Raw genomic sequence first — 22,781 nt, forward strand, 5'->3', positions numbered from 1 at the left:
TACAAGGATAGTAACTAATGATAATCATCTCTATTAAAATGACTCTAATATCAAATATTTAACGGTAAGTACAAATGAACTCCACCCTCTTCAAAAAATTAATTTTTGTAAATGTGCCTTTGTTTACACCCCAGAGATTACACTAATGGAGAATAGAGAACAACAAAAATTGTTTCATTACATGTGCTCTAAAAATACCATAACCAGAAATAACCAACAAAGACAACTACAAGTATTATTAATAACACTATTATATGTACATGTGTGCCTGTGTGTGTCTGAATAAAAAGAAAATTAATTACATTAGAAATGTTTTGTAATATTATAAATAAATATATGTTTTGATATCATTTCCATCAATATTCACAACAAAAAAAATTGTTTGATATATAGATGTATTAATTTTTTTAATAATATATATATATATATATATATAAAAATAAATTATTATTTAAATATTGATATGTGACATACATACATCAGCAATATACCCATACAAATCACACACAAAATTGTGAACAGAATTAATAAAAGAAAAAACTTGTATGTCTGATGTTATTAATAAATTATGAAAGCTTTCTAAAAAAATAAAATCAGAGAATTAATCAGAAATGGATACAACCCGATCATTTGATTCAGTTCTACGACACATAATTTGAACACATATCATTACAGAACAATTCAGAAACATACTATTCCCAGAATGGTATTGCATTAGTTAAACATTTTATTGCAGACAATAAAAACCATGAAACATTAGTAAAATTCTATTTATACCTTCAAAATAGAACAATTATGCATACAGTTAAACCTCACTGATTCAGGCTATTTGGAGGAAAGGATATTTTGAATTAATTACAAATTATTAAAATGTAAAACACTTTTGAAACTAAATCGGTCCAGATTTAGTCTGCATCAAAGCGTATGGCCACTTACAAATGTTTAGAGGTATAGCATACGACCGCTTTCTTTAATTATAATACTTGCTTTTGTAAGCATATTTCTTCTTAATCTAATTTCACATTGCTTAAATATCAATACAATTTTGAAACTGCGACATTCTTACTCCGATAATAAACAACAAAAATAATTTAATACAAAATTTTAACAAAATTACACACTAAAATACTGTACCAACATTAGTTGGTAGTATAGAATAACGTGTTGTCTACATGACTAAAAAAAAAACAAAAATAAACACACAATATAGAAAAGAATACTGGTATTTATCATTCAAAACTCAACAGAACTTTTAACTTAAATCAAAATCTATTTTTAAAAAAATTGTGAAGAAACAAAATTTTATGTTCGACAATGCACACCATATATTTTGACATAATTTAATTAAGCTGAAGGAAAAACAAACACAAAAATGATGTTTTATCATTAACAAAAATAAAATAAAATTCAATTAATGAAGGATCACTTATTTTTCTTTGCTCATGAGTCATGTTTACAATTGTGTAGAACCGATAGGGATGATTCAATACCAGGATTCATGTCGATAAACTGCACCAAAGTCACTATATTTTTTAGCGTCCATTACATAACCTAACAACTTCTGTTCTCTGTCCTGTTCAAAATCAGAATCACTGCAATCTTCTTTTACCAAGGCCCTAAAAGTAACTCTGCTATAGTTCCCTCTTAGGTTTTTATCAGCGGTCCTTATCATTTTAATTTAACAATTTCCTCACATTTTCTAAACCAACTCAGATTTCCTATACTGGCATTGAAAACTCTCGAATTAGCAAGAACATTCATTTATATTAGAATACACATACCTCTGCAACCTATCACCGATAAAAGATTTTAATTTTCAGATCCTGAAATTCTCGACATGGAAAAGCTAACAGATTCAGGCTTACATCTGCAAAACTGATAGTGAGAAAGAAGGGAGCAAGGACAAAAAAATTCCTTTTCACCACCCACAGATCGTGGTGGTGAAAAGGAAAATCAGTCCAGATCAAGCAATTAAAGAGAATAAAAAGGTTATGAAAAAATTCTCAAACTACACCTATCAGCCATACTTTTTTTCAAATCGTCCAAAACCCCAACCACACTGAATATGTTAAATTTCAAGGATTAAATTATGCAAGAAATAAATAGAACATTTTTTCCAATAATCAATAAATGTGTTGCTCAAATGAAAGGTGAATATAGCTTAATCCACTTTTCAATGATATAGTACACGGACATCACTGAAATATATACGAATTCAGGGCATAATTTATATTTTTTAAATCCATCCTTTCTGTAGATGTTGCATGGGAAAAACATGAAAAAAGAAGGGCATTAATTGTGATTCAGACAGCTTATTACTTCATGAAAATTAATTATGTTTTTTAAGAAATACATGCTAACACATTTTACGTGCAACTAAAAATGGCTTTCAGAATTTTTTTTTAACAATCCTAGTTAACAAAAATCAAACTAAAAATTTACCTGAATAAAGATTATTATATTTATTCATTCACTTTGTCAAATACAAACTGACACCCATTATAGCTATCACTCGTTATTTATCTTTTAATTTCTCTTTTCACTTATACCGGTTATTTTAAGAATAATCAAATACTATAACAGATTATGTTTTAAACTTTAAGTTTTGTATGAGAAAAAACAACAATGAGGACAACTCAGTTTAGGGTACTTACATATTAACGCCACCGCAGCTACAGCTTTATTTAAAAACAAAGTAGTCAATCGGATTTCGGTGGAAAATGGACCGATATAGAGTTTAGTTTAACATAGATTCAAAACAGTCTCTTTATTAATTTTAATAAATGGTTATTTATATTTAATTATTTTATAAATATAATTTAACCAAACTTAACCTACGCTTGCTAACCTTGACTAATTAACAGGAGTGTTTTGATTATCTAAATAAAAATATTTGCAATAATTACCGAATTTATTAAATAAATACTCAAAAAATTACGGTGTTAATTAGTCAAGGTTAGCGAGCGAAGCGAGCGTAGGTTAAGTTTGGTTAAATTATATTTATAAAATAAATAAATATAAATAACCATTTATTAAAATTAATAAAGTGACTGTTTTGAATCTATGTTAAACTCTATATCGGCCCATTTTCCACCGAAATCCGATTGACTACTTTGTTTTTAAATAAAGCTGTAGCTGCAGTGGCGTTAATACATAAGTACCCAGTTTAGTTTTACTAGATCGATAACAAAGTAAAATCGGCTTTTAGTTGGCTACTGATTCTTGTAAGGGTACTACATCAACGAAGGACTTGCCTTTACAGTCCCACATCAGTACTGCATTGTACTGAGAAGCTACTATTTTCATTAGATTCTAATTAATAACATACCCTGACCACGCAAACCTGGTTTTAACAAAATAATAAGTTCATAATCCCTTCTCGAACAAAAAATAAACCTACTTAAGAATTCCAACAAAACAAAACTAACTCATTTAAGCTTCAACCTAATAAAACTAAAATAAGCAAATATGTTTGTCTTAGCCATTACAGAATTGATTTTAAGTAATCTCACAAGAAAAAATAAGAGATGAGTAACAAGATAAAAAACCAGAAACCATGTAAACAATGAGCATCGTTAGCGCTCTAAGAAAGAAAATGAGAATTTGTTAATATTACCGCTTTTTTAATTGAACTGAATATATTGTTGCACACATGCTTGAATAGAAATAACTTCACTCTTTTCAAAACTAAATATATAGTAAGCATCATTACCTCCAGAGAAAAGAACTCTGATCATACATATGTACCTAAGATGTTTTATATGCATAAATGACCAGAAAACTTACCAGAAGATATAATTTAAATCAACAAATTAATATATAACTATTCTTCTCATGAAATGGTAACTCTTGTATCATGTAAAATAAAAATTTGCTAATGCCTAAACAAAAATATTAACAAACTAACATCTGTTTTACAAGTAGGATTACACAAAAATATCAGCCTCATTACACTTTCTTGTTATCACAGCTCCCCCTAGCAATTCAGAATGATCAATTTATAACTCACATCTCCCCTGAAGTAATCTACAGAATCACCACTAAATTAATTAAATAACAAACTAGTCACAACCATTCTCTAAACTATCCATTACTCAAGTACGTATCATCATTACCAATTACAGTTGCAGAACGTATGCAAACCCTCTGTATATCCCAATGCAAACAAATCCTGTACAAAAGATTACTGAAAACCCCAATAATTATAGGTTAATAATTTCCTTAATGTTTTCTCCAAACAAAAAAACAATAGAATTACCAATACAATTTTTTATAATTTTGTAACATACAAAAAATGGTCAATCTTTTATTGAGTTGTAAAGACAAACTTCTCAAGGAACAGTAATAATTTACATTCTAATCTGCTATTGCTAATATGGTTAATAAATTTAAAAGTAACTACCGACTTTCCCACCATACTGCTGGTTCAAATATAAATTACAATAAAAGCATATAGTGAAATAATAATTTCTCCATGAGAAAATTATTATGGAAGTGCAAAATGTATGCTCACATAATTAAATGTTTGAATAGGTCTTTGCAAACATGGTTTGCTAAGGCAAAATTAATATATTTTTCAATATTGGAAGTTTTTTGCAGTTCCAAATAACCAAGCATTTTCTAGACCAAAACATTCGATATAGGTATTCAGATGTACTACATTGTGTGTATTCATCATACTAAACTATGCATATCATCAATCAATGAAAAATCAAATCAAAGTGACAGTTATATAAGACAAATGTTTTGTGTTACTATACAAAACAGAGAAAATTGGCAAAATTTAGAGGTCATATGCAACAATTAAATTAATTATCAGTTGGTAAATTCTGTCACTACTTACATGCCTGGCAAAAGAATCAGATCACAACTCTTTCAAGAGTAACTAAACTCAGAAGGCCAACTCTGCTTTCAAACGTTACAATTGTATACCAAAAATTCTCTGAGTATCTTCACTGAAAATAAATTTAGTTATAAATTGAAAAGAGACTAATTAATTTAATAGAGCATCTTGTCACAAAAAATCATTCTTTTACTTTGTCAGAGAGCAACAGAAAGATAATATGCTATCAAACAGAATCTGGATATGTAATATATTAAATGGTTAATTTTTAAGCAATATTAACTATCTATAAATAAATATATAAAGAAATTATTACTTCATACACAAGCACTGTATTATGTATGCAAATGTAAGTTAGGATTTACTATTTTTTATATTAATAAGAAAAACTACTAACATAAGCAAGAACTGTTTAAGAAACATTTCTTGAACTGCTAAAGTTACATTATTTGTTGAAACAACATGGCAAAAGTAGTTTGCATATAATTGCTTTCAGTAAAAGCAGAACTAATATTACTCATTATTAAGGAATATTCTGCTGCTTCTAAGACTTCACACAAAAATAACATTAAAATAAAAGCTTCAGACCCTAAAAATATAATCCAGTTTCAATATGCTACTTTCTTCTTTTTTTTTATTACATATGATTTTACAAAAAAAAATTATTAGTGCCAACTCAAAACTGCTGAAAAATAACCTGATTTCGCCATAATCAAAAAAAGTAAGTTTGATCGAAATATCTGTATAAATATTAACATTCCCGAATACACTATGCTCAAAGTACATATTCTCTAACAAATAAGAACAGTTCCCAAATAACAGCTACGTTTTGATAATTACTTACATTTTACTAAATAAAGCATCCTATCTCCAGCAGCTGAGTCAGTAAATATATGCAAAGCGAACAACTTAAAATGTCAACTACAAACAATGAACACATAACACAATAAGCAATGTTTTTTATTGCAACATTTACATTATTAAATAATTTTTTTCACAGAATTGTTGTTCTTCAATAACTTAACAGTTTATCAAAATATTACAAAAAAAACCCTTTGACATACTCTTTTGCATTAAATGTATTTACTATAACCTATTTCATAGTGACTTAGAGAAAACGGCTAGTATAATGTCATTTAAGTTTATTCCGACATAATAAAGTAGGTAAATTGCATTAGAATGGCATATCGTTTCTTTTATTTCATAGAATGTCGCTAACAAACACAATTATCAAATTAAGCAAAATTTGATGAATCAGATTATACATTTTGGTCCATACAACCTGATACAATTATTGAAAACAATAAATACAAATCTTCATTAGTCACATGTTAAAATACAAGCAAGTAACACTATTCTGGCATGGAAACACGCTCTCAATATTACATACTGTTTACATACATTCTACTTTCTAAATGCAGATTGACAATTTAATAATCCGTAGCAAATAATGAAAGACTATTGCAATTTTATATTAACACACTAACTTACATAGTTTTTAAGAAAATATTACCAGACATTAATTCTGTGACAAAAGGCTAGTGAAACCTACATGTTATTGCTAAATACAAAAATATAAATAAATTAAAATAAATGTACAGCAATAATGTTCAAATTTTAACATCACCATACAGATCAATTAAAACTAACCTAACATAAACTAAATTTATTATAAATTACATTACTAAAATTTAATTAAAATAAGATATCAATAGTTAAAAGTAAAAATAACAATTTCATTCAGAAGCACTATAACAAGGAGTTAAATCATGAACAGAAATATCAATGATGTGATAATATAGATAACATCTAAAAGAAAAAAAACAGCAAATTATAACTATCAATATATTCATACCAATTGCGGAAACGTTAAAAAAAATGTAAAGAAAAAATAAATCACACCTAACGAGTTACAACAAGCAAATAAGTGTTCTAGAATTAACTTAACCTTGTTTAATCAACATTGGTCGTAAATACTGCCAACATTTTACAAGAAAGTTAGCTTACTTTAAAACATTTAATGAACCATACTTTAACAAATTACTTTCATATCATAATCAAATTTCAGAATTAAATATCTCCAAAGAATAAAACAAGAAAACAATAAACAAACCCACAATCTATTCCAGCTCATACACAGTCGATATTCAGGAAACGAGAAATAAACTTGACTTTAATCTAATATACACGGTAGTTATTTACAAAACAAATACACACAACTGAACAAAAACGACAAAATTAAATACTTACTGCCTATCACCACGAAGAAAAAAAAACGAACCATCTCCACCAAAACGCGAACATCTCGTCTGCTTCTTAAGCATAGAATATGCGTGAAGCTAGAATTCTAGGTGCAGTAGCAGCGTAGTAATTTACACTATCAGTGCACTAGTTTAAACCCTTAGTAGTCTGGATAATTGATACCTTTACGTATAAATCCTATTCTTTTTCGACATTATAACAGTTTTGCTTATTAACTGTCCTATTTTAATAAACAGTAATATAACTAATTAAAATGATCTAATAGCATATTTTTCTGTTAACTCTATTTTTAATTAGATAATTTTAACTTTTTCTCTTCTACAAAATTATTAAAAGTAGTCATTATTTAGTGGAGGTGTACAATTGTTTTGACATGCCGTACGTCATATCTGTAGGACTGATTGCATTTTGATTTCTAGTGTTGGCTACCCTTCTAAGTCCTAGTTCCTAATTCGATTGCATGAAATAATGATACAGTTACAATATTTCTAAATTCAAGTGGCATCGATGATATTGACCATAAACATCAACATACATTTTATTCAAAGTAATTTCATTACTGACATAAATAAACAATTTTTATTTATACCATTATAAATTTTAGATAAGACTTCATTCCATGTCTTGTAAGAAGAAAAGACAAAATTAAAGATTTTAATATGGAGTAGTGTTTAAATGCAATGTGAAAAAAAATATATATATATGTGTATATATATATATATATATATATATATATATATATATATATATATATACACTAGCTTCCGTCGCAGCTTTGCTCGCGCTATATGGTTACTTGCGTTTCCCATTGCGGTCAATCTTTTTATTTTGTGTGTTTTAGTCAATTAACCGGAGGCAGGTGCAGCCAGTCACAAATACAGTAACGGTGGCAGTGACTGAATTGGTTGAGCCGCCTCGGAGTGTATCGTCGCACACCTTAAAAAATCGTAATTCAAAAAACCCGAAAATGGTTTTTAAATATTTATCTGAAAAGTATTTGCAAGCCCAAATCAAATGAATATCTCGTTTAGTATAGTCGGGATGGAGAAAATTTACAATCATTGTTCAACATTTTTTTATCTTTCTTCACCCTTTCAAGGTCGAATTTCAAAAATCTACAAATTGATTTATTTACATGGAGATTATAGTTACCAAAAATCAGGTTGATTTCTTGATTTGTTACCAAGAAATTAATAAATAGCAGGGTTTCAAAAAAAATCCATTTTGACCCTTGAAACTAGGAATTTCAAAAAATCTATAAATTGGTTTTCAGATATTTACATGAAGATTAAACACACAAAATCAAGCTGATATCTTCATTTGTTACTGAGAAATTAAAAGAATAGTAAATTTCATTGTTACTTCATTTTCCCCTTTAAACAATGAATTTTAAAAATATCCTTTCTTAGTGTACAGTTCACCAATTTATCTTCACTAATTTTTGCTTGGCGTTGATTATGAATTGCTCACGATGTGTTGTCTTCAATATGAATAAGATCTCTATTCAAAATATCTACTGAAAAACATCTTGGGAGAGGCTCGCTGTAATAAAGGAGCATGAGAATTTAGCAGCCTAACTGAGAAGTGTAGCACCATAATGGATTAATTATTATTTACACATTTTAATAAATAAATTTTTATTTTTAGATAACATTTTCAATAACCAAGCCTTACACACAGTCCACATGGGAAGCCCATTATTGTCAAATAGAAATGTTTTAAATTTATTTAATATTATTTTATTTAACATTAATTTAATTCTATTATTTTTGTAATATCATTCACTTGATTGATTCAACTCATTCAGTTCACACCCAGCTCACATAGTGATAGAGAATCACAATTCATTAATTAAATTCATTCAAGTTTGTGCTTCAACTGGTAAATCTCCACTACTATATATATATATATATTTTTTTTTTTTTTTCAAGATGAAATATATCTAAAAACCTTCTCAGTTATGCCAAGAAACGTGGGTAAAAAGTTGGTTGCAATTGATTAATCTTTTTGTTTATCCCAAACAAAAATCCTCTTCCTCTTTATGTAATAGTAGAGATTATTCATTCAACTTATTTGAATCATTCAGTTCAAACTCTGTTCACAGTTCATTAAACTTTATGCTTCATTCGGCAAATCTCCACTACTACATATTTATATATTAATATATGCCAAGAAACATGGGTTGAAATTTGGTTGCGATTGTCAAGTAGTTTTTTTGTTTATCCCAAACAAATAAAAACCCTCTTCCTCTTTTTATAATAGTATATATATATATATAAAATTTCTTTAATATTTGTAGCAAATGATACATTTATGTTGGTTCAAAATAATCATGGTTCATTTTACAGTGAGCAAAAAAGAACATGACTTCACTAGTCCTGTTGTAGAAATTTTCAACTTTTAACAACTAAGATGGTATTAAAAGATTAGAATTATTTAACGTACTGAAAATAGTACACCCAAATTCTATACAGGTACTTCTATTAGCATTCAACAACCTGATACTCCTTGCTAAAGGTTAAGCACTAAAACATTTCAATACATGTCTATTACTACTCTTCAAACTCTGCAAAAAATGTTGCACTCTATACAATTATTGTTTGAAAAGTAGATTCTTAACTTTAAACGTAGAGTAAATAAAACTTTTTCTATGGGTGTTTTATAATGTTTGAATTATGTGAGTTCAACCTGAACCTTAATGAGGGTCATTATGAAATAGATTTTCATTATAAAACAGATGTTCAATCAATCAGAAGCCTACACTTTTCAACCAGTGACCAATAAGAAACAGGTATTGTTTAATGAATCAGCTGTTTTTTTTACTTTGATTTTAATCCTATTTAGTAGTTAGCAAGCAGATGTTAATTTGAAAGTACACCAGGTAACTAAGTTTCTATATTACAGTGTTTATCCTTTGTTAATTATTTCCGGATTCTGAGGAAGTAATGTCTTTAACATCAATTGATATTAAAGGAAAGGCAGAACTTTTGACTAATGACCTATTGCCACAGAAATGTATTGTTTAATACATTTTTTTGAAATATTAATAAAAAATATTCCATAAATAATGTATTCTATCATTGATTTAAATTAATAATCCCAATATTTTCTCAGCTGTAGAAAAAATATGGTTTGCAACTCTGAATGGCCATTAATGCACTCTTGCAAAGTTTATGGCACAAGCTTTGACGAGTCATAACTTTGCACTCATGCATTAATGACTATAATTATATGCTTGTTGCATAATGTACTATTACACAAATATTCTTCATCTTTTTATATTTATGTTGTATATTTATATATGTTGTATTTATGTATATATATATATATGTGTGTGTGTGTGTATGTATATATTTAGAGAACCAGTTAATATAATTTAATAATTTTTTTTTAATAAACAAGTTAGTCAAGTTCAATGTGTGCACCTTCTGTAGCTCGGCAGATGTCTAATGATAATCTAACTTTTGCCAAGTGTTTAGGAGCATCTGCAACATTATTAGACCAACAGCTTCAGTAATTCTCGGTTTTAAATCATCCAAATCTTGAAGTTATCTTTGGTGCACACAAATTTTAATAAATTCCCAAGCAAAAAAGTCCAAAGAAGTGATATCTGAATTATCTAGGTGGCCATGCAGTTGGACCTCCTTGTCCATTCCAACATCCAAGGAAAGTGTTGTTTAACAACATAGTAACATCTTGAGAGTGTGGTAGAGTTCCATCTTGTTGCAAACTAAAGCCTGTTGGAATCTGAGGAACAGCAAAATTCTCAAGCATGTCGAGGTACTGTTTCTGTTACAGTGGGTTCCATGAAAAAGAAAAAAACAGACCGACAATACCATTTTAGTGCAATCCTAGCCAGACTGACTTTCGGTATGTCCCTTTCATTTTTGATTACGTATGGGGGTTTTCAGTACTCCAAATTTGACAATTGTGTCTGTTAACTTTCCCACATATGTCACTAAATAACAATATATCAAGATAGGATTGTTTTTGACATAGTGCATTACCTCTGCAGCAAACTATATCATCAGTATCATTTGGTTTAATGTGATGAAGGAGTTGTAACTTGTATGCTTGCATAAGAGCTGCTTGTGAACAATGTCATGAGGAATTTACAATTTGTAACTACTCGCTCAATTGACTTTCCAGGACTAGCAGTGAATGCATAATGTATATGATCCACAGTTTCATCACAAAACTGAAACTTTTGGATGATTTCCAGTTTGTGAAACAAAGCTTCCAATCTCTCTTAAAATCTTATCCCATTGACGAATAGACTTGAATGTTGGAGGATCAATATTCCATTCAGTTTATACACACTGTTAAACACAAGTAACCGATTGAAACACCACTAACTAAAGCATGCACTGAAATTTCTGTTGTAGGAACAGACTACAACAGAACAACTACAATTGTATTGTGAATCAAATTGCCTGTGCATGCGTATTCTGCTGACCTTGAGAGTATACAGAACAAATCTTGAAGATATTTACTGTTGACTGAGCCTACATTTAAGAGATTATGACGACTGGTTTCCTAAATATAGGCCATTACTTTTGTATGTCTTTAGTCCGAACACTTTGTACATATATATATATATATATATACACTACTACAGATATCTGTTGCCATGAAATAGTAATAGTTATTAAGAGAAGTAGATTATGTCAAACTGTACTAGTACGTTATTAAGTAACGTAAAATTAAATAAAAATCTTAAAAAGGATTAATACCTTACCTGATAAGTAGTAAAATTTCTTGTCTTCTATTAAATAAATAATATTAGTGTGTTATACTTATGCTTAATTAACAAAATTCTTATTACTGATCACTAAACAATCAACTTGAAAAAAAACATGCTTAATCTAAGCATTCCATAATGTTGAAAATCTGCAAAGAAATTCTATCAAAGGTAAATGAGACTTCAGATTCAAAACAAGTAATAAATGCATGTGAACTGTAACAATGTTGGCTGTCTGCTGTTACACATTGAAGCCAATGTGGATAAACATCATCATCTATAGCCTCAAACATATCAATATATTCATTGTACTTAATACAGTTTTACCATTAGATGACCAACAAATCAATACTAGACATTATTAGAGTGCACTTTCATGATCCATTGTACAGTATTAGCTTATGTTTATTCTGGTGCAATAAAAATAAACATAATAATTGTGCAATTTCTTATAATTTAAATGTTTTACAGTTGCTTTAATTTTTTTCATACATTAGCCTGTTGGAATAAAGTTTAAACTTTTATAAAATAGTAAATATAATATGACTCACTGTTCATATATTTGTAAGTATGCTTCAAGATAATTTTTTCATAATATATTTTGATGCACATTTTCTAGTATTTAGAAAGTACATTGTGTTAGATTTAGTGATTATTTAATCTTTTAATAGATTAAAAAATTAATTTTATAAGGATTTCAATTTTTTGTACATGGATCAACATTGATGAAAAGAAAGTTATGATTCATTTAATTTTTAACGATGGTTACAAAACTTTAATGGTATATGATAGATAAAACTTTAAAAAGCATTTGTTTTACTTCTAGCCTAAAAATTATTCATTGTATTTATGTTTGTAAAAGGATAACAAGTAATGTATGTATATATACATATATACCAATAATGAAACATAGACATTAAACTATAACCAATAAATATGAATTCCATATTATCAGTGAAAATGTTTTTCTAATTACATTGTGTCAAGTCCACAAAAAAATTGTAATAAAACTTAACTTCATGTGCATTAGTGAAGTAAACTAACAGGAAGTTTTACATCAAATTATGATTTTTTTCCTTTTTCAGCAAAAATCGGTTGATTTATAAAAATAAATTATGGATTATATTCCTTTGGATTTTGTAGCAATATTAATGATCATTAATTATGCCACATTTTTTTTTAAACTTTTACCTCTATGGGAATTATAGTTAAACAGAATAAATTTGCTAATCAGTATAGAAGTTTATGAATCACCTTCAATACTTGATCTTGATGCAAATTATAAATTTAGTGGTTTATGATTCTTATCACAATGATTTTCATTGTGGTCCGTTTTTATTTCATGTATTCACCTTACACTTCAGTATATGAAGTCATACATTTTTGATAATGCAACACTAAAAAAAAAGTTAATTATTTTGATATATTTTTAATGATTTAATTCTGTGAAGCATTGTAGAAAACACAATATTCATTTGTTATTACAGCAACAAAAACCTTCTCTGGGTACCAGAGCTATTTCAATTGTACACATATAATCACTTAACAGTGGGTTTGAATTTGTTGTATTTTACTTTTGTGTGAATGTATATGATAATGGTTAATAATACTTTACCATTCTCCTTAAATGGACAAAAAGCCAACTTTTGCAATAATTAAAGTCAACATAACACAATGACCAGACAAACATAAAAGCGGTTTACAATTACTCTTGGACAAACACCACCATTTTTACAAGTAATCAGTAATTTCAGATGAAAAAAAAAATTATTGCAGTTGAAATTATAATAATGTAAAATCAAATTATTTTACAGCTGTTACCTGATCTTCAAATCTGAGAGATCCAGTTCAGAATGAAACAAAATGTAAAGTAGCCAAACAAAATATTTATTCACCTACACAAAAAAAGAGAAAATGTCTTTGATTTTTTGAAATGTTTGAAAAGTGGAAAAAATGGTTGATAATGGTCTTTAAATTAACAGGATCATAATTACTGTGAACATGAATTCAGAATCAAGTGATTATGAACAGTAAAGGCAGTAACAACATTTAACTAGTTACGGTTGTCTGCACTCTATTCAAAAGAGAATATTACTCATGAGGAAGTATCAAACATAATTTTGGTAATTCTACCTTTAGTTTTATTCCTTTGAGAGAACTGAATTTTTTCTGAAGCTATTTCACCAGTAATTCATTACTGTTCTTTTTGAGACTCCTGTGTCACATGCAACACATTCTACAACTTTTTTGGTGTTATTAACAAACATTCCAACTGCGGCTTCTCCTGCCATGTGAATAAAAACGTGTATAATGTCTTTCCCCTGGCAGTGGAAGTCTTTTGTATGTAAATTAGACAAAATATGCAAAATAATAAAATCAATTCACTACCATAAGAATAGAGCCAACAAAAATTTACTAATTTAACGCGAATAAATTACTTTTAAAATTTCACTAAGTCTTCAACTATTTTCAAGAATTGAAACGCAAAGAACACTATAATCAGACAATAACCTTACTCTTTGGATACACGCAATTAACTGGACAAGTTTTAACTGCAAATACAGTACAGATTAGAATGGAATCATTTACAAAAACAAGTTAGTCTCTGAATGAATCAGAAACGGTTTGTATAAATAGAGATCTAATGTTTCATTTGAATGTTTAGAATGTCACATCGTTCGGTTATTATTTACACAAACCTGAATAAAGAAATTTTTCTTATGTATAACTCACAGCCTAGGCTAGTGTATGGTTGTTCGCCACTCCCAGAACAAAGGGCAAAGAGTGTAGCATGAACAGTAGACATCAATCTTGTGCATGTTTGACTTGGATATTTTATACAGCTATAAAACTGTAAATAAATACATTTAGGGCTAAATACTAATCAGTAACAGCTGATTAGTCTGCATAATATATCTATTTCAGTATCTAATAAAGAAATAAATTATTAATTTAATAATATATAAATTCAGGATTAAATAAGTAACTAATAAAGACAAGACGTGAAATTGTTCATTGATTGGAATAAACAATAATCTTACTGTATACATACTGTCTTTAATTGAGTAATATAATAAACCTGTGCTTGTTAGACAGCAAGATATACAGCTATGGTGTACATCAGATCTGTGCCAATTCGGCTTGGACAAGCTATATATATATATATATATATAATAGTAGTGGAGATTTGCCAGTTAAAGGACAAACTTTAATGAACTGTGAGCTGGGTTTGAACAGAATGATTCAAATGAATAGTATTACAAAAATAATAGAATAAAATTTACATTAAATAAAATAAAATACTATTAAATGAATTTAATAATAATGGGCTTCCTATGGAGACTGTGTGTAAGGCTAGAATGGTGAGGAGATGCGAGCACCTCGTGTAAGGCTAGACCAATCATCACCATCAACTGGTAACAAACGAGGTGGCCCTGAGGTGCTGTTTTGGGAGGTGCAATGGGGTGCTCTTATATCTCTTCTATAAAACTGTCCAATTTTCAAAATTCAAATACGGTATTTGCTAGTATAATACAAAATCGCAATGGAACCAAACCAGAACAAAAATTAATTGATATTATCAAAAAATTCAATTGGCCTGTTACGCCAACAACAGCTTGAGCCTGGCAAGCTACCACAAACAGTCTTTGTAGTGTTTGATGACAGTATGATTAGAGACAATGATGTCGACATCAGATTGAGGATCAAGCCCACTATTGCTGAATTTGATAGTTTACGGGAACAGGGCAAAGTGGAATGGTGTATGCTAGTACTAATATTGAGCTGGGCTTTGACGTGCGTAAATTACAAGGGACTACCCTAGACAGAATTGTCGTAGATCTGAGCACTCACATTTTTGCCATGGGCCAGGCCTACGTAGCACTGAGTCATGTGAGACAATTGGGGAGTTTAACCATTATTTGTTTGGATCCCAGAAAATTGCTGCATGATCCGTGTGATATAAAGTCTCTCAAAAAATCATTCACTTGAGAAATCTGTAAGTTTTGATTGGTATACACCAATTAAATAAATAAACTGAAATGTTTACAGTTTCCTCATTTGGCTCAGTATATTAAATACGTTATATCCATAAGTTTTTGAATCATGAATTTTTCTCGATGATCACTAAAAAGTATTAAATAATAAAAACAATTATAAAAATTAAAAAACACGACTTCCAAAAAATAAAAAAATAAACTGAATTAAAAAAAGACAATAAATCGAACTAAAAAAAAGAAAACATGGTATGGAAATAAATAACTAAACTAAAGAGCAGTATTTAATTAAATACTGCATCATTATGCAGTATTTAATTAAATAATAGGTGACAATCAACTTCCTGACAGCTTTAATTTGTTTAAATATATTTTCCATGTTGTAGAAATAGCAGGCATTTAAGATTATCTAATGATTAAGTTTTCACCAGGTCTTACATTGATAAGATTTTGTCCAATAAAAATTTTTAAATGCAGTCGAGGGGCTCTTTAATGTAGGATAATTACTATTCAGTGATCTTTAATATAGGACAATTATTATTCAGAGCCTCCTGACTGCATTTAAACATTTTTGTTGAAGAACAACATTTTCTTATCGATATAAGACCTGGTGAGAATTTAATCATTAGACAAAATTAAATGTCTGGTATTTTTGCATCATGAAAATATATTTAATCAAATTAAAATGGTTTGAAAGTTGATTGGTCACCAATTATTTAATTCAATTAAATACTGCATAATGATGTTTAGTCGTTTATTTCCATATCTTGTTTTCTTTTTTTTTAGTTTGTCTTATTGTTGTTTTTTTAGTTCAATTTATTAAAATTTTTAAAAATAATCAAGATTATGTTTCTTTGCGGCTAAATTTTTAATTTAAAATTAAAAAACCATTTAAGATGTGTGTTTTAAGTAAAATGACGACATTAAAAAACTTCAGAATTTAAAAATATATGCAATAGATTACTCTAACGATTACTCTAACCTGGAATATTCAAGAATGTATTCTAAAATATAAAATGGTTAAGTTCAGTACATGGGAATTTATAACAACTATTTGCAGGCATATGTTCAAAAAAAATTCTGCAACAAGACCTATTGTACTGGAAAATGTCATGGGTGAATGGGTTAAGACATAAAATGTCATTCACTCATCACATTAAAATACTGATTCTTATTGCATACGTCTTAACACATTCTTATTTCTGTAAAAAATCAATACACCATATTAAAAGCATTTTAGACCTTTTTGACTGATGAAATGGTAGAAAATAAAACATGTAAGATATTTACACAAAAAAATTTATTTTGTAATAACTACTTTAAGAACTATAACATAATATATTTCTAAATATTGCCAACATCTTAAACAATATTTTTAATGGGCTGCATAAAAAAAAATCTTTACAAAAAAATGTTAAAAAACGAACGCAAACGTTTTGACATTCTACAGAACACTTCACAACTAATTTTAACAGACATAACTATGATCGAGGTAAAAAATAGTACAAAATATTATTAGCAATCAAAAACAGAGTAATGAAGAAAATGTCCAAGTTTTTCTGTTTTTGTGAAATATACAAAACTGTGTAATGTTTAGAACTTCAAGTGTTATTTTTTTCCATTGTAGCTAATTATTTTCTGAAACAAAAATGATAGTATTATTATATAATAATAGAGTGCAACTTTAGTAACAATGTCTAAATGACAAGAAGAATTTTGTACAAATTAAAAATTCATAGCAAATTCTTATTTATATTAAGAATTTAAATCTTATTATGTTTTAAAAATTTGTAAGTACTAATCCTTCTTTATATAAAGTGAAATTAGGAAGCCTGATTTTATTTAATAATCATTTGCATAGACTAGACAGGAAATGGTGTCCCCGTATAGGTCCATGGTCACTTCCACCAATAGATCACAATAAGGATGCACTGGTTTTACAAGTCCTGTAGTTAGAGAAACCAATGAGTCCTCCCTGACCTACACTCCTTCAGGAGACCAGACTGACTATCCAGAAAAGGGGAAGTACAGTACCTAATAGAATAACATTTTTGAGTTTGATATTGGCAAATCAAAACTACAATCTTAAAATAAGTTGGTCAGATACTCATAAGTTAATTAGATGAAGAGAAAATTTAATTTAAATTACAGAAAATCAAAGGATGGTAAATTTTAAATATCACGTTTAGTTTGTCTGAACTGCTTCTATAAATATTATAACTTAAATAACCACAACTGTAGCTGGCAACACAAACTGGATGAAAGTTAAAAATTCACCACAATAAAATCTTAAGGAGGAAAATAATTTTGTTCCTAAGGTTCATTGTAATGTTAAAAATGATATAAAGTGAAAACAAAATTAAAAAAGTTCAGGATATCTTTGGAAAAAATTATATGATAACTTAAAAAAATTACAAATTGCAGCTCTATTATACAAAAGAAAAGCTAAAGAATGTACTTAATAATTAGTTAATGTTCACAAAAAAAATTATAGTTTAAATACCTTAATCCCTCTTGGATTGAATTGCTGATGTCATTTTCTACATTATCCAACCAAATGGGTAACAACATGAAGGAATTTAACAGTTATTTTATTAAATTTAACAACTAACGCCTTAACCTATGTTAATTAAAAAAAAAAAAATAGTGAATCCTTCACTGAATTTACAGTCAACAAGTATTAATAAAGACTTTTCTCACCTCATGATAGACAAGATATTATTTTTACAAAATTATCACAAGTAATACAAATTATAAATACAACTTTTTAATTACAGAATATACTTATAACAAAATACTAGACACAATTTCTTCAAAATATAATCTAATCTAGATAACCTAATTCTAAAGGAAAAACACAGCCTATTCTACTTAGGCTTATAAGATATTTGAACTTTTTATAAGATTCTTATCAAAGTTATTATTTTACATGTAATTAAAAAAATCTGAGTTTAGTCTTTTCTCTCTCGTTTTTCAATGGTTTCCATAACAATATAATAATAATTAGTTTAAAACACATCATATTTGTTATTGGTACACATAATTTAACTTTGTAGATTATTTATTCTCATTATAAAACATATCTTCCTAAACAAAAATACTTTATAAACAGTGCTAAAAACAGATACAATAAAATAAAAGGTAAACAGTAAGTTAAAAGCTGTAAAACCTTCACCCCAGTTACAAATAATTGTAATCAAATATTTTATTTATAAAAGAAAAATATAAAGATGTCATGAAGTGTCAATTAATTGAAGGAAAATCATCTCTAGACAGATTTTTTGAATCATGATGCAACCATCACAATTACAAATCTATCACTAAGTCACTAATATTAATAATAACAATAATAAAAAGGGAGAAGCCCACGATAATTACATTTTACAAGGGTATGTGAAGTACCTCTTACTAAGAATACTTCATAACAGAATACATTATATGAGCTAGTTTCAAGAGGCACAAGAGTTGGCACCTACTATTTGAAATAACAATTATGGCAGGGAAATTATAGTTTTATGTGTCAGCAGCATTAATGACATAGCTTTTTATGAGTTAAAAACAAATTACATACAAAAACTATGTATTGTGTAATATGCTGATGAGAGAAAGTTTATTGCAATTCCTATCATTGAACAGCATATGAAAGTAAAATTTTACATTTTGCTTAAATAATCACATATGTACAATTTAATTAAATTTGGAAATTAATTTTTCTTAAAAAGAACATGTGATAAAACAACAATTAAATAGATTACAAGTTTATAAAAGGCACAAGCTTTTTCATTGGTCATTTTACTGTTGCTAATGAAAACAGGTACCTGTCCACTAAGACAATTAACAAATTGCTTCAAAAACATAATTGTTCAAAGTTTTAGTAGGTAATCTGCAGAGAAAAATTGTTAAAACGTGGAATATTAGTGGATGTTGCCTCAATAATCTCCACACTGGTAAAAGAATTATTGTTTGTCAAAACACTGTTCTAAAAAATGATTCCGCCACATTAATCCATGCCGGTCAAGAAGCATTTCTTACAGTACCAATGAAATGCCTTGAGGTATACTTTACTGATGTAATTGTTGATACAAAGAAGCAACTGAAGGTTTTTCAAAATGAATTCCATGAATATGTACAAAGAATTTATGAACACTGACAAAAGTATGAAGTTTGCAAAGCAATTACTTATAAGGTAATATAAAGTAAAAACTTTTAGTATACAATTTTTGTAAAATAAATAAGTTCCAGAAATGTTTTATATCATATAAAGTAGTCTTTAATTAAAGGGAACAATGATGGATCTGTATTATCTAACCAGCAATTGCATAAATGAAGTTGGGCAATCTTCAGCTATAATCACTAAATTTCTAGTATCCCTACATAATTATTACGAATCTTGTATACAAACTGTACAATACTGGATGCACTTCATTATGTAATTCTTTCACTGTTGATAATGCATTTCATTAAACAGGTACTATTTATTTATTTATTTTAATGAAAATAATTTAACTTTTAATATAAATCTACTTTTGAAAGTAAAGAGAAAAATTGCACGTACTTTTAATCATAATATCTTTAAAGCCAATATTTCCCTTAAATATTACCATGAATTTATCTTTATAAATTTGCATTCTTAGACTAAAGGGGGAATCATCACAATTTTTATGTATTTTAAACCCACTCACTGCCATGTGTATGTTGAAGAGTAACAAAAATGGTTTCAACAAGCCATAATACATTGACATTCAGAGAAAATCATTTCCTAAATTTCAAGTACATGCAGATAGGCATAATGACATTCAAATTTCATAATCATATAATAAGACAATATTCCTTTTATATGAATGAATTTTAGAATAAAATAGAAATTTTTTTTAACTGTATTTAACATATGCTATAAATAGCAGGGATACTGTTTCATTCTACATTCATTAAGCAAAAACAATAATTCATAGGTTAAATATTAAATTAAAAACTAACTGAAACAAGCAAAAGAATAATTTATTTAATCTAAAAAAAAATTCCCAACTGCAACTGTGGAGTACAACCTATTACACATAGTTATTTTACTTCTTATATTTTTTAAAATTCTTTTCAGTGAAAAATGTATTAGAAAATATTCACAGAAATAATTACTTCAAAGAAGTAATTGTAAATAATTAATAAGTAAGGAATACCGCTAAAACCTAATTTATAAAGAATATTTACATTGTTTTTGACTGATGGGAGTGTTATTTTTCTTAATTTTTTGTTGGCAGTGAATGGATTAAGGATGGAAATATTCACGAATTTACATTAGTATCCATATAATTAAGATGAGAATATAGTATAAAAGTTTTACTTTCTAATTCAATTACATAACTGCAGATTTCAAAAATATCTCGTGTGGTACAAGTGCTATCTTATAATATCTTGTATTCACAACAATTTTTTGTTACTTATGTTAATAAATTAATTAAACAAAAAATCAAGCAGATAACTTTAACAAATTATAAAAATCAATAAAATACTTTTACATTCACAAGGTACATTCTAAACACCCATATTGTATTTCCAAAAAATTAGCTTGTATCCATAAATAATAGAATCCTATAGTTTTTAATAAAAACTGAATAATTTCTTTATGAATACTTTAAAAGATAAGATTTAAAAAGATTTTGATTCATTTTTCATTTTAAAAAAACCCAAATTTAAATCTTTTTTAAAAAGATTTTGTGCAAAAGTGCACAAAATCTTTGTCACAAAGGTGATTGTTTTATTTATTTTACTGTTCTAGATCTCTGTTAACAAGAAAAAATTAACTGCACTGCAATCAATTTTGGTTACACACTACACAAAAATTTACCTGGAATGAAATCAGTCTCATATTAAATTTAAACCGTCTTCATTTGAAGTGTTAGGTACTTAACTTTTTTTTTCTTCCATTTAACCAAGTTCTACTATATTAAATAATAAACATTAATTTTAGTTTTCATTCATGCATGTCAAAATATTTGTCATAACTGTAAAATATTTTCAATAATTTTAATATAAATTGTTCATAAACACAATTCATAAGTGTATGGAATATCCTTGTATATATAAGATTACAAATATTTCTTTTAGTTCAAAAATATCATCCAAACTGACCTTATAAATGACATGTTTTTTTTTGTTAAAGGAGTATTATAAGTAATGTGTAATTTCATATTCTGCCTTTATCACATTGTTTACTCACTACCCAGTCACTTATGCTAATGATGCATATCTGATCTTTATGGTATGGTAATGAGTAATCTACTTTAACTATTAAATATATTATTAATTCAAATATAAGAAAAGAAAAGCAGAAACAAATATAATACTTTTCAGATGATAAGCATAAAAATTATGTGATGATCATTTTAGTAATCTGATGAGTTATTTGGAAGACAAAATACACAAAATTCAATGTGTGTATGTATAATATTAAATTTTATTAACAAAGTGGTCAATATATTAATGTCATAGAATTTAAAAAAAATTATATATATTGAAATTGTTGAATATTATATTACAGATATTACAGCCTTCTATTTGATAAGCTAAAATACGTTAAAAATATTTACATGCTCATATTTATTGCATCATTGGTTTTACTGAAGTCACCGAGTGCTTGAATTTTGGAAAACTGGAGTAAGTAATAAATATTACCATATTTGCCCAAATTTAAGCCACATTTTTTAAATCTTTTTAATATCAAAAAAATTGAGTGCGCCTTAGATTTAAACTCTTTTTCTAATTTGAAAAAAAATTTATTATAGATTTTTTAAATCCTCTTAGTTTTTTGTTTTCAAATTCCTTAAGTATTGAATTTTATTATGATTTAATATTAACATTTAAAAAGTTAACAATTTAAAATAAAAAAAACATCCTCTCTCCAGAGTTAATAAATTTTTTCATTAAAAATTGGTAGTTATAACTT

The 22,781-nt window shown here is 27.6% G+C and overlaps 2 protein-coding genes across 4 annotated transcripts in view; both read right to left on the reverse strand.

Annotated features, from left to right (window-relative positions):
* Positions 1-7,219, reverse strand: part of LOC142323637 (uncharacterized) — a 150,574-nt gene extending 143,355 nt beyond the window's left edge. For both annotated transcript variants that reach the window (XM_075363575.1, XM_075363576.1), the window contains exon 1: positions 7,094-7,219. The gene's annotated coding sequence lies outside the window, so the exon portion shown is untranslated. The remainder of the gene's footprint in view (positions 1-7,093) is intronic.
* A 9,954-nt stretch (positions 7,220-17,173) lies between these two features.
* The window catches only part of LOC142323638 (uncharacterized), an 89,248-nt gene continuing 83,640 nt past the window's right edge, over positions 17,174-22,781 (reverse strand). The window contains exons 15-16 of one of the 2 annotated variants that reach the window (XR_012756143.1): positions 21,684-21,777; positions 17,174-17,479 (exon numbers count right to left, since the gene is read on the reverse strand). Coding sequence is in view for 1 of the 2 variants with exons in the window: in XM_075363577.1 (XP_075219692.1) it covers positions 17,450-17,479 (30 nt within the window). In the remaining variant the exon portion in view is untranslated. The remainder of the gene's footprint in view (positions 17,480-21,683; positions 21,778-22,781) is intronic. The other variant, XM_075363577.1, reaches the window with a different exon arrangement.

This window comes from Lycorma delicatula, chromosome 4, assembly GCF_047948215.1.
Source record: "Lycorma delicatula isolate Av1 chromosome 4, ASM4794821v1, whole genome shotgun sequence".
NCBI classification, from domain to species: Eukaryota; Metazoa; Arthropoda; class Insecta; order Hemiptera; family Fulgoridae; genus Lycorma; species Lycorma delicatula.